Raw genomic sequence first — 13,402 nt, 5'->3', positions numbered from 1 at the left:
ACTGTTCTTACTAATGCTATGCTATGCCTAGAGCTTTCCAGTTGTCACTAGGTTGGCCAAATCACCAACAACTGACTTAATTCTGCAGGGTCTTGTAATGCATAAAACGACTACATAAAAAACATGGAGGTGAAGAGAGGTTTGGAGAAGATTGCAGTCTCATTCAGGATTAAAACAGCAAGCACCCACTGCACCAGAGAGGTTGGGAAACACAACAAAAAACAATTTACCTGTACATAATCGCCTCTTAATATATGTAGACAAGTATGTATATATATATATATATATATATATATATATATATATATATATATATATATATATATATATATATATATATAAAAAGAAAAAAAGTAAATGGTATAGGACTGTTAAAGGATCTGTTTTGGTTCATTCCTTTAAGGGTTGTGTATGTAAAAAGTAATGATTACACCAGAATCCACAATGCAATGAACAGCACTGCAAACAGACAACAAGATTCCAAATTCTGACATACTGCTGATTTCAGCCCAGGAAATTAAGTTAATTAAAACTTGTATAAATAATCTAGTGTAGACGAATAGTTGGATGTTTTTGCATAGATTGTTAAACCAGGACAAACAGTTGTTTAGCAATAAAACCAATTTAATGAAAGGCAAGAAAATAATAATATTTTAAATGTATATAAAAAATTCTTAAAGGAAAATGATGAGGCTAATAAAGCGGAAAAAGTATTTTGAGCCACGCACTAGAAAGACTTTCAAAACATTAAACAAGACAAATAATCTGCTCGTAGATCTCTAACTGCGTCCTGTAGTTTGGTATATTAGGTGCTCTTATATTGGCATTATATACATTCCAAAATTATGCCATTTGCTTGTTCAGAGCTCTTGGAAACATTTATATACTATAGGTTGAATTGCTGAAAGACAGCCAGTCAAGCATCTTGCAGTAAAGGACACTGGTTTTGCTTCTAAACACGCACAAAAGAAAGATCCCAAACTATGCACCACATATGTACAGGTGAAATTCAGAAATGCACTTATGGATAAGCTGGCGTCTCTCTCTCTTCTACACTTGATCACGCAGGCGGGCCAGTCTTTGCGATAGCTCATCCTACAAAAAAAAAATTGGATTATTTGTTTCAAAGGACTACATTATTACATACAGATAATATATGGTTAGGTTTAAGGCCCCCATACACGGGCGATAAAAGCTGCTGACAGACCGAGTCAGCAGTTTATTGGCCCATGTGTGGGGCCATCCAACGCAGCCGCATCTGTGCGTTTATGCTGTCCTGCGACCCGACGGCCCATATCGGATGCATTATGCTCTAGGGCCCACGATCGGATCAGCCCAATATCTCCAAGTTCAATATGGGCATATTGGGGAGAGATACGCTCGTTTGGCGACATCGCCAACCAAGCGGATCTCTAAGTCTATGGCCACCTTAATGCTTGTTTAAGCCATATGAAAGTCACATTTATGAATTTCTGTGGCTTGGACCCTTAACTTGGACCCACTGCCACCAAGTTCCATCTATAGAGTAAGATCCCCCCATATAGCTGCAGAGAACAAGCTATGCAAAACTGAAAGCATTACATGCCATTGCACAACTTCCAATACAACTGCAGATATCAGTTTTAAACTTTTATGTTTAGGGTGCTTCACAACACTACTATAGCCAGCATATTATTATTTGCACAAATGTTTTTCATTTGTTACAGCTAACCAATGATAGATCCCTTTTAGAATAATATGTGTGATAGAAGGTCACTAAGTAAAATATTTTACCCACAAATATAAAAAAGTAACAAACTTTATTTTCATAAAGGACAAAAAGAACTGTGATGTGATGGTATTTGCTGTGCCAGAAATCAGAATATTAATTGTTAGGACAAGAATATACTCATATTCTTATATAGTCTTTGGTACAGTTCCACTTTTAAGAATTTTCCCCATAAAAAAAAAACCCTCCTTGCACCAATCATATAGGTTTAAGGAATACTAATAGCTAAACTGTGTTAAACTCCAATCTGAAAGCTGTTGCTAATCTACAATGTCCACCCACTAGCTAAGAAAGGACTATGGCACATTGGGTGTTTTCATCACAGTAGTCCTCTTATGCAGAACCGCAGTAATACAAAAAAAATCCCCTCTCTCTGCCAACAGGTGTCTCCCATTAACTTACAATTCAATTTTGGCAGCACACACCAGAGAATTCAATGGATGATAAAATGCTTAATTTATATAAACATCTATTAAAACTGCCTGAGGTCAGACATTTCATGCTTATGCACTTCCTCAAAGACATCTCAATCGCTTGAAAAAAACTTGCCTAGCAGAATTGGTGGCTGTTGTAGGCAGTACATTTTCAAGTGAATGACAAACGCCTGTCAGATGAAATGTATATATATATATAAAGTTCAAGAGGACCCGCACACCTTGGTTAGTGAACCAAAAATTTCTTTATTTTTCAAACTTGTGCATCCAACGTTTCGACCCACATTAGGGCCTTTATCAAGGACAAAATACAAGTGTGCCGGTGAGAATTTAAACCTGTTTTTTTTTCACTCAACAGCGACATCACATGGTGAGCTAAGATATTGCACAATTATTTCACCTATGGCTGATTATATGCAATGTGGATTTATATGTCTTTATGATTGGTGCCTTTGCAACACTGGGAGGAGCTACACAGGTTTAAATTCTCACCGGCACACTTGTATTTTGTCCTTGATAAAGGCCCTAATGTGGGTCGAAACGTTGGATGCACAAGTTTGAAAAATAAAGAAATTTTTGGTTCACTAACCAAGGTGTGCGGGTCCTCTTGAACTTTACATAAATACTTTGACCCAGCACCCACGTTCATGGAAGACTGGTTTAGAGTGCAAGCGTCTGATTCAGGATGTGTGTGTGTGTGTGTGTGTGTGTGTGTGTGTGTGTGTGTGTGTGTGTGTGTGTGTGTGTGTGTGTGTGTGTGTGTGTGTGTGTGTGTGTGTGTGTGTGTGTGTGTGTGTGTGTGTGTGTGTGTGTGTGTGTGTGTGTGTGTGTGTGTGTGTGTGTGTGTGTGTGTGTGTGTGTGTGTGTGTGTGTGTGTGTGTGTGTGTGTGTGTGTGTGTGTGTGTGTGTATGTGTGTAATGTATGTGGTTCTGGCGAGTGCCATGAGCCACAGGGGGTTGTGTGGAAGGAAGTGGAGAGAACCAGAGTTCAGGTTAAAGAAAAAATACTTCAAAGACAAAAGTATTTTTTTTTATACCATACGAGCAATTAAACCACACTTTACCTGTTCTGTGGATGCTACACTGGTACCAACAGATCCAGTCTGGCCTTGGGGCAATTCCATGCTTAAGTCAAGACTGTTGAATAAAAACATTTTTTAGGTTTAGTTAAATATTTTCCAAGATGGACTTCCAATTTCAGCACCTGAGAAAATGGTCCTACTGTTTAGGGTCTAAAACCAGCAAAATAAAATCATAGACTTGTATCCTCTCCCTATCCAAATCCGATGTGAGGCCTAAGAGGGGTAAGGAACTTCCCAGAGGCAGTTTAGGCTGGTTCCGGCTTTGACCGACATCGGAGTGAGGAGCCCGCCATATTTGCTCCATCTTCCATGCACTCCTCTCCCGCTTTTATATGAAAACTGTTTCTTGTTTGTCCCCAAGGATTAAGCCATTGAGGAGTCGTCCTGCTTTGCTGTAGGTTCTGACACACTGAAACGGCATTTTCCTTCGGAGCAAGATTTTTCATGAAAAGGTGAAATAAAAGGTCGATTCTTGCCTTTGTAGTGTGACACAGTCACAAACTACTTCTCTGAACTTTGTCACTATTAATGCATATTTATATATGCAGTACTTTGTACTCAGCATTATTTCTAAATTCTCTTTCTCTACTGAAAGAATATAGTTACTTCAGAACTTTCTCACTACATTGCCTTCATTTTGCAACCTGATAATTCAGTGACTCTCATAACAGGATTCCTGGTTTTTCACTTCATAATAAGGAACTACAGAATTATCAGTGTTGTATAATAAAAAGCTAGGAAGTATTACAACTACAAAGTAGGAAAAAGGAAGAAGTAGGAGAGGTGGGGAAAAAACAACAACTCATACTATACACGAGTCACACTGGGGTTTGTAGCGGATTATTCCTTATATATGGAAACATTCTCTCCTTCATTTACAATGTCTTCCAAAGCCAATGGCAAAAGCGAACAGGAAAAATGGGAATCATCAAGACTCTGATGTTACTTATACTTTTTATTCCTCACAAATCTGCTTCTCACAGACCATCATTTTCTGAAGACTACTCTCTTATTGCAACTGAAGTAGCCAGACTCATTAATCCAGTCATTGAGGCTACAATTGGAAAAGCCATAGACAAACTCCAGATTAAAATTTCAGATAAACTTTCTACTCATGATAAATGATATAAAGAGGTAGAGAAAACCGTCTCTCAAATCCAAAATGAAACATTCGACTCAATATCCAGGATGGACTCTCTAGAGAAAAAAACTCAAGAGCTAAAGCTGAAACTAGATGATCTGGAAAATAGATCGAGGATAAATAATCTTAGATTCATAAATATACCGGGATCTTAAAATGTCTATCTATATATTTTGATCTCTAAAACAATTCCTCAAAATAGTTCTCGTTTATATGAAAATCAAATAAAATGGTTTAAAACCTAAATATTTCCCTACAATTCAAGGGGTTGGAGTAAGTGAGGAATAGCTTCGATAATTTCGCCAAGTCAGATTTTTATTGATATAGCTAACATTTGAAAATAGAGATTTTGCTGTACTTTTTTGTTATTAAAGGGAATGATTTTTAAAAATGTTCATTATTTGGATAAAATGGAGCCTATGGGAGTCATTACGTAATTTAGAGCTTTCTGGATAATGGGTTTCCGGATAATGGATCCCATACCTGTATAAACATTGAGTTGATCAAGTTGTCAAGTTGACAAAAATAAAGTTTTAATCCACCACATTTATCCAGTGCTCCTTTTAGACACTGCAGGGGATGATAAAGACTTACCCAGCTTCATCTGCCATCTCGTGTAACAAGTTATCCACTTGATTCTTGAAAAAGAAAGAAAACCATCACTAAAAGGCAGCTTTAGTCATGCAAAATCTGAGCATAAACATAACTAATTAATTAATTAAAAATGTACTTGATGCTCAACGAAAAAAATTCTGTTAATTATGGTTATTGTAAATTCTGTTATGGGTAAAAGATCCTGTATTGATGTGAAAGTGTTTTACTATCCTTGATCACTGTGGTGTAAATGTTTCGCTATAAAAAAAGATATGTAGCAAAAAGCTATAAAAGTGATGGCACAAGGCCCAATTTGAGTGATATTCTGCCTGCACGATTTCCATCTTGGCTGAAAGGCGAGAAAACAGATTTGCCTCTTCAAAGGTTAAAATGGTATTGCTCTGACCATGCAAGTGTACCCGACGGTCAGTAATAGAGAAAAAAGCAGTAACAGAAGGGTACAGAATCAGATACAATTTAAATACACCAGACAGAGTGCAGTCAAACTTTGGAACTAAAAAAAGTATAGCAGATGAACTGGTAGATTGTAATCTGCTATTGGGTATCTCGGACAACAAATGACTTGGCCACAATGAATGTTAAACAAAAAAAAAAAGAAAGAGAAACCAGCTTTTTACCTGTGGGGTGGTTAATGTGGTTGTGTTACTCATTGTATCTTCCATTTGCTGTGTCTGCACATCTAGCGTCTCAAATTGGTGTTCAAATTTGTCCATTAAAGCGGAGATCTGGAGAAAATAAATGGCATGAATAAGAGAAGGAACATTTTCAAAAAGTAAATAAAAAGCAGCATTTTGTAGGATTTTTTATTACCTTTTCTAAGTTCATACTCTTCAGGGTAGCATCCATAGATTTCACCACTCCTGCCATAGACTTTGTTACCTAAAATACAGATGTGATAAAAGACAAATAACTGAATAAACAGTTGCAGGATATACTGATCAGCACTTATGCACGTGTTCTGTAAAACTACCAAGGCTCACTGAAGATCTTGAAGGTTTGCGGGTTCTGGTATTTGTAACCTGAAAGCATTCTAAAAATTGCAATATTCTATATTTGGAAGAAAAACTTTCCTGAAACTCCATCAAAGCAAAAGTACATAGCTGTTTTTTTAAAGCAAAAAGATAGCGCTCCCCTTTTTTTACATAATAATGACATGTTCCAATTGATGTTTATAGGAACATGCCCATTTCAATTCAGTTTACTACCTTACACATACCTTGCCCATTGTCACTGCAGTCTGAACCCTTGCGGCCACAGCATCCACCCTAGCGCTCATCCGTAAGAAATTAATACCTTGATTTTTCTGTCGTATTGCATTCTCTGCATGTATCCTTGCAATCTCGGTATTGCCCTTCTGAATGGCCTAAAACATATCCAAAAGGCAAACTACTTTAAAGGGATACTGTCATGTGAAAACATGTTATTTTCAAAATGCATCAGTTAATAGTGTTGCTCCAGCAGACTTCTGCACTGGAATTCGTTTTTCAAAAGAGCAAAACAGGTTTTTTTATTTTTAATTTTGAAATCTGACATGGGGTTAGACATATTGTCAGTTTCCCAGGTGCCACCAGTCATGTGATTTGTGCTCCGATAAACTTCAGTCACTATTTACTGCTGCACTTCAAGTTGGAGTGATGTCACCCCTAACTTCTCCCTCCCACAGAAGCCCATCAGCAGAATAATGGGAAGGTAACCAGATAACAACTCCTTGATAGATGTATTAACAGCACTCAATAGTAAAATTCCATGTCCCACAGACACATTCAGTTACAAATAACATGCCTGAAAGCAGCTCCATCCTGAAGGGCTGGCTCTTTCTGAAGTAACTCTAGCACACGTAACTTGCTCAAGGGATTCCTCCCGTGTTTAATGTCAAACCAACAATTACAACGTTTCGGGGGCGTCACCAGACGAAGGGGTATGAACCCGAAACATTGTAATTGTTGGTTGACATTAAACACCGGAGGAATCCCTTGAGCAAGTTACGTGTGCTGGAGTTACTTATGGTCATTGAATCATGGAGGGGATGTCCTCCTATACCCCAGGCACCATACGTAATTAATTGAGAGGCCAGGTATGAGTGTGCATTTCTTTGCCTAAATACTGGCTCTTTCTGAAAGCACTTGACCAGGCAAAATTTCCTGAGATGGCGCCTACACACCAATATTACAACTGAAAAAAAAAAATACACTTGATGGGCTAAGAATTAAATTTTACATGGTGGAGTGAATCATTTGCACTGTAAAGTGTAATTTAGCAATAAAACTACACCATAAAATTCATGACAGAATCCCTTTAACATATAACTCATACAAACTGTGAAGTATTTTGAAAGAGAAAGTTTATTAACCAGAATTTCAATAATGATGTCCCAACTAACTTGCGCCCTCAGAATTGGGAACCCTACAGTATCCAAGACGTTTGAAAAATCTGTCAGAGGGTTTTAACATTTTTTTAAGAAATCCATTTTATTGGTTAATTCTCTTACCTTTTTAATTTTAGCTTTCTCAGTTTTTTCTTCTTTTTCACATTTTTTGGCATTTCGATTCAATTCTTTAGCAGCAAATTTCAGGTTGAACAGATGCTCTGATTTTTAAGTTAAGGTTATAAAGCACAACAATCTACTACTAGCTTATAAGTAAAATGGTGTTTTGTGTAAAACAATGTAGTGTGTGTATAAATCCCTTAATAATAAAAAGAAAACAATATCAAAGCAACAGGCGGTTGGTACATAGTTTTAAGTTGTGCTTACTCTTCATTCTCTTTGCATGGGGATCAAATACCATCTGCAACATATAGGAAAAATTTTCCTGATTTTAATAGGACTTCTTTCTGGGAAAGTTCATTTTGTCCAGTCACATCTAGCCTTTGCTCAGTGCAGCATATCATACATTCACAATAAGATGCTGGACATGCAGTAGTTCAGCTACATTTGGCAATATGGTGCAGTTCAAGCTAAAAGGGTGGGTAAGTGAAGGGGTGGGGGTATTGAGTGATACTGACAGATCCTACATCTTGAGTGAATCATTCCAGTATAATTTTAAACAAGTGTAAAAAAAAAAAAGTGAACACCAGCTCTAGCCTAAAAATCTCATATACATCCATTTCACCTCCCAATTATCCGGATTAGTTCTTTCCCTGGCTTCCGAGAATATGGAATTCAGAGCACTTGAGCTACAATAGGAAACTGCTTTCCAAGGAGAACAATCTCTTTGTAGAAAATGCTGGGAGATAATTGAGTGCACTGTGTGACATTCCGTAAATAAAAACGTGTAGCTGTTAGGCCGGACCACCAAAACTCCAGGAAATCTCCCAATGGGTCCAAACTTCAGAACAACAAGACATTTTAATGATTAAATATGGTATCTTTCCTTTTCTGTTTGCCAATACAGCATAATCTTTGCAGCAATAACAAATCTATGCTTTGGACAACTATTGATGGGCTTTACAGAAAGAAAGGGGTTAACAAATGAGTATTTTACCATTCCATAATTATACAAAATATGAAGGAACCCACCAGAGGCACTACATTAGTATGTCAGATCAGGCTGTACTGTTTGTGCAAGAACACACTATTTATAGTAGAATCAGAATTGATCTGTGACTCATAACTCAGAGTTAATTTTTAAATGGACACTGATGCATCAAAACAAGGATGCGTGTTTTCTTAGCAGTACTAGTTAGTCCTGATCAGCTGGTTTATTATCTTCAGTTTTACCATTACAGGTAGTCTGCTGACATCACCATCACATGCCTAGTGAGCTACAAGTCACATGATGGCAAAGGGTGCAGCCAGTTATCTCATACTTACATACATAGATTCTAACAACTCCTTTGATGCCTTAAGCATAAATGGTCTGCTCTGAAAACTCAGCTCTTTGTCAAGTCATTTAGCTCTGTGGGATACGATAATCCTTTAGTACACTATTTCCATCTCATTTTCATGAGTGTTTTATGGTGTGCTAGAAGCCTGCCAAGCTCCAATAAGTACATCTATCGGGGGGAGAGCCAGGAGGCTCCAATAAGTACATCTATCGGGGGGAGAGCAATCATGCTGTATCTAATCAGGGCTGTCTAACTGATAAATGCATTATCCTCTCACTGACTGTCTAGTTTTAGTTCAACAGCAGGAGGGAAGCAGGTTGAGCAGCCCTGGAACCTGTATAAAAAATGAGACATTTCTCTTTGTTTTGAAGGACCTGCCAGTAAGCATGACAAGGAGTGCCTGTGCTATTAATACTGGTGACAAGCAAGTCACACAGGCAGAATAGTTACAGACTAAAAAGTGCATTTCATAAGCAGTCTTGGAAAGAAGTTGAAAACAAAAATGCATTATATTGTGTGTGTGTGTGTGTGGGGGGGGGGTGTCTGGCTTGGAATTAAAAGTGCTATATGCTTGCCTGGGCTTACACTAGCAACCAAGTAGTAGTTTGGATGTCAGAAAGGAAAAGCAAAAGGAGATGGTCAGAATAGAAAGATCAACAATTGAAAATAGCAATAAAACAGCCAATTCATTTTTTACTGCAGGGGGGACAGTGACAGCAATAGAAGACTGAACAGAAACACTAATAATTAAAAAAAAAAACATACAAAATATATTAACTGTAGAGCTGCCTGGAATAGAGCGCAATCTAAAAGGTCTAGTAGCTGACCAATTCTAAGAGGAGAACTACCCCCCCCCCCCAATAAGAAAACCCCATCTACTATCCTAGATAGTCCCCCTGCTTCTTACCCGTATAGTGCATTGTTCCAGGAGGGGTCCCTGGACAGCAAGTTCACTTATTTATTCTACTCTGCATTAAAAAAGTGAGCATGCTGTCCAGTGACCCTTTCTGGAACAAATGTACTTGTTGCTCTGAACTGGTACAGCTGTGTGTTTACTTCAGAAACTCTACTATAGTTTATATAAATACACTGCTGTGTAGCCATGGGGGCAGCCATACAAAGCTGAAAAAGGAGAATAAAAACACAGGATACACAGCAGATAATGGATAAGCTCTGCAGTATACAATGGGATTCTTCAGAACTTATCTGTTATCTACTGTGTATCCTGTGCTTGAATGACCACCTCCATGTCTACACAGCAGCGTGTTTATATAAACTACAGCATAGTAGTATACCTGAACAAACATACCTACCAGTGCAGGGCAACAGTACATTATATTGCCATTCCTTTAAAACACTAATTTTAACATGTTACTGTTCCTTTAACATCAATAACCATCCTTGTTTGCACCGTAATAGAGAAAGAAATAATGAGAATTGCGATAGGCCTGAATGGCAGTGAAAAAAAAAATATGTGCTTCGCTTCTCTGCATATTTTTTCTGATAGATAAGTACATTTCCCAAAGAAATGATTCTGGAACAGTTTTCTATGTCTTAAACAAAAAAAACAATATGCTCATCAAAACTTCATTTCATGCTGACCTCTTTCAGGTATCACTTCACTAACCAAGTGGCACCCCTAGTAAAGCGAAGGACCTAGGAGTTGTTGATTAACAACTGGAGACACACAGAAAATGTAATTATTCACACCCAGTAAGAAGATTTAACGAGGACATTTTGCATATGTAACATATATGTTATTTGCCGTAGGCACTGGGCATGACCTAACGTGTATACCCCAGAAGCACAAGGGTAGTAGCCAATCACAGGTCTGCCTTCAGAAAAGGAAAGACTTATTGTAGTTCCCTGTCAGGCCTACCATGAGACTGCTCATCTGCTCACAAAATCAGGTTTAGCTGCAGTTTGCACTCCTGCGAATTTGGAAGATACAGTGGAATGACTAAGGTGGTGTTGGTAAAGTTTGGGGGACAATTTTAATGAAAGCAACACAAAATTAAAGGTACAATGTTCTAGAGGCATACAATACAAGTTCATGTTCAGAGTATTAAAGAAAGGGAAAAAACATCACTGCTACGGAATGCATATGACTGATGTATAATTAGGGTTGCCACCATTTTGGGAAAAAAATACTTGCCTTACTATATATATTTATCTTTTTTCCCTATTAATAACATTGGGATAAACCTTCATTTTTAACCGCCAGGTCAGTAAAACACCGGGCAGGTGGCAACCCTATGTATAATCCCTTTAAAGAACTTCATAAATACAGGTACAGGATACGTTATCCGGAAACCCGTTATCCAGAAAGCTCCCAATTACATAAAGGCCGTCTCCCATAGACTCCATTATAATAATAAAATCCAATATTTTAAAAACTATTTTCTTTTTCTCTGTAATAATAAAAATAGAACCATGTAATGATCCAAACTAAGACAATTAATCCTTATTGGAAGCAAACCCAGTTTATTGGGTTTATTTAATGTTTTTTAATTTAGGTATGAAGATCCAAATTACAGAAAGATCCGTTATCCGGAAAACCCTAGGTCCCAAGCATTCTGGATAACAGGTCCCATACCTGTACTATATAATATAATAATACTTGCTTAGTGTTTTTTAACATATGAACACTTGTTATTTGATGGTTGTGGTTAAGCTACTTTATACATTTGCTAGTAATACGCAAGTCCAGTTTCGGAATTTGGAACTTATAAATAGGCATGCACCAAATCCACTATTTTGGATTCGGCCGAATCCATCTTGGAAGATTTGGCCGAATCCCGAACCGAATCCTAATTTGCATATGCAAATTAGGGGCGGGGAAGGAAAAAGTGGAAAAAAATTGGTTTACTTCCTTGTTTTGTAACAAAAAGTCACATGAAATCTGCCCTCCCCCGATTTGCATATGCAAATTAGGATTCGGTTCGGCCAGGCACAAGGATTCAGCCGAATCAGAATCCTGCTGAAAAAGGCCGAATCTTAGATTTGGAGCATCCCTACTTCTAAAGATAACTGTGCTTCTCCTGAGTGGATGTATGCCACACCCTTTTTTTTTTCTTTTTGAAACGATAACTTGAACAGTCTTAAAGAGGTGGTTGGTTCACTTTTCAGATAACTTCTAGTATGATGTGTAGAGACTGATATTTGGAGACAATTTGCAAATGGTTTTCATTTTTTATTATTTAAAGGTTTTTGAGTTATTTGGCTTTTTATTCAGCAGCTCTTCAATTTGCATTTAAGCAATCTGGTAGCTAGGGTCCCAATTACCCTAGCAACCATGCATTGATTTGAATAAGAGACTGGAATATGAATAGGAGAGGCCTGAATAGACAGATGAGTAATAAAAAGCAGCAATAATAATACATGTGCAGCCTGACAGAGCATTTGCTTTTAGATGGGGTCAGTGATGCCTATTTGAAAGCTGCAAAGAGTCAAGAGGAAAAAGGCAAATAACTATAAAAAAAAAAAATGAAGACCAATTGAAAAGTTGCTCAGAATTGGCCATTCTATAACATACTAAAAGTTACCTTAAAGGTGAACCACCCCTTTAACGATAGCCACTATTATCTATAAATATATATATATTTTTATTTGACAGCTCAATCCAGGAGTCTTCTGCAGGCCACCAATGTAGGTTTATATTTGGGAATAAGTGAATCCATAATAAGAAGCCAGGGCTTTACTGCTCTTACCGCTGCAATATCAGAACGCAAGCAATTCACACAGCCTTCATTCACATTAAACACACATTTCCCGATATTCCCCTAAGAAACACACGCCTGTAGCCACTACCCGAGAACATACGTCTCCCACACAGCCAAACCCCTTACTGTTCTCCATAGACACAGACATTGCTCCCCAACGCTCCCGAATCACTTAACAAGAACAGGATACTCTCCATGCTAGACATTGTCCCACGTTCTATCCCGACCGGTGCCTCGCTTCACACTAATTCTATTTCTTTCTTGTTGTCAGAGTAAGTTTAAACCCTTCCGGGTTCTTGATACTCTCCACTTCCTGTTAGCGGCTGACGTCAGGCTCAAGTGCCTATGACTCGAAGTTTCGGGGCGGGGCTGAAATCTGAAGGGGCGTGATCGTAAGGAAGGATAGGCTGGATGCTGTGTGGTTTAAACAAAAGGGCGTATTTGCTTTGTGTGTTGTTAGTGATTGGTGCGCAGGTACTACGCTCTATTCCAGTGACTCAGATCAGTTATGAGTTATTGTCTGCTATAGAATTTTGTTTGCGAGGCTCCCCTTTATGTTCGCCTTTCGATTTAAAATGATTTTTTTACGTCTTATAGTTCCTCCCGTTCCGATTTGTCAGCTCAACCTGCAATCCCGGATTGTTACTGCGATGTCCCGACTTTCTCTTTCATTTTCTGCACTGAGCAGCCAGTAAAAGAGACAAAGGTTTCAATTTAAAGAACCAGTAACATGAAATGTATTTTTTAGTATACATAGAAGAAAAAAACACTAAGACAAGTTAAACTTTCAAATCGCATAGGCTATCGCCTATAAG

At 37.9% G+C, this 13,402-nt stretch overlaps 1 protein-coding gene across 1 annotated transcript; it reads right to left on the bottom strand.

Annotated features, from left to right (window-relative positions):
* Positions 1-606: 606 nt before the first annotated feature.
* chmp1b.S (charged multivesicular body protein 1B S homeolog) lies at positions 607-12,898 on the bottom strand. The gene is given in 8 exon segments (NM_001086256.2): positions 607-1,095; positions 3,267-3,339; positions 5,020-5,063; positions 5,658-5,765; positions 5,851-5,919; positions 6,257-6,403; positions 7,529-7,626; positions 12,778-12,898. Coding segments are annotated over 8 exon segments (600 nt in total). The 5' UTR covers positions 12,794-12,898; the 3' UTR covers positions 607-1,050.
* Between the last annotated feature and the right edge of the window lie 504 nt (positions 12,899-13,402).

This window comes from Xenopus laevis, chromosome 8S (assembly GCF_017654675.1).
Source record: "Xenopus laevis strain J_2021 chromosome 8S, Xenopus_laevis_v10.1, whole genome shotgun sequence".
NCBI lineage: Eukaryota > Metazoa > Chordata > Amphibia > Anura > Pipidae > Xenopus > Xenopus laevis.
This window is presented reverse-complemented; position numbering and strand designations above follow the sequence as displayed.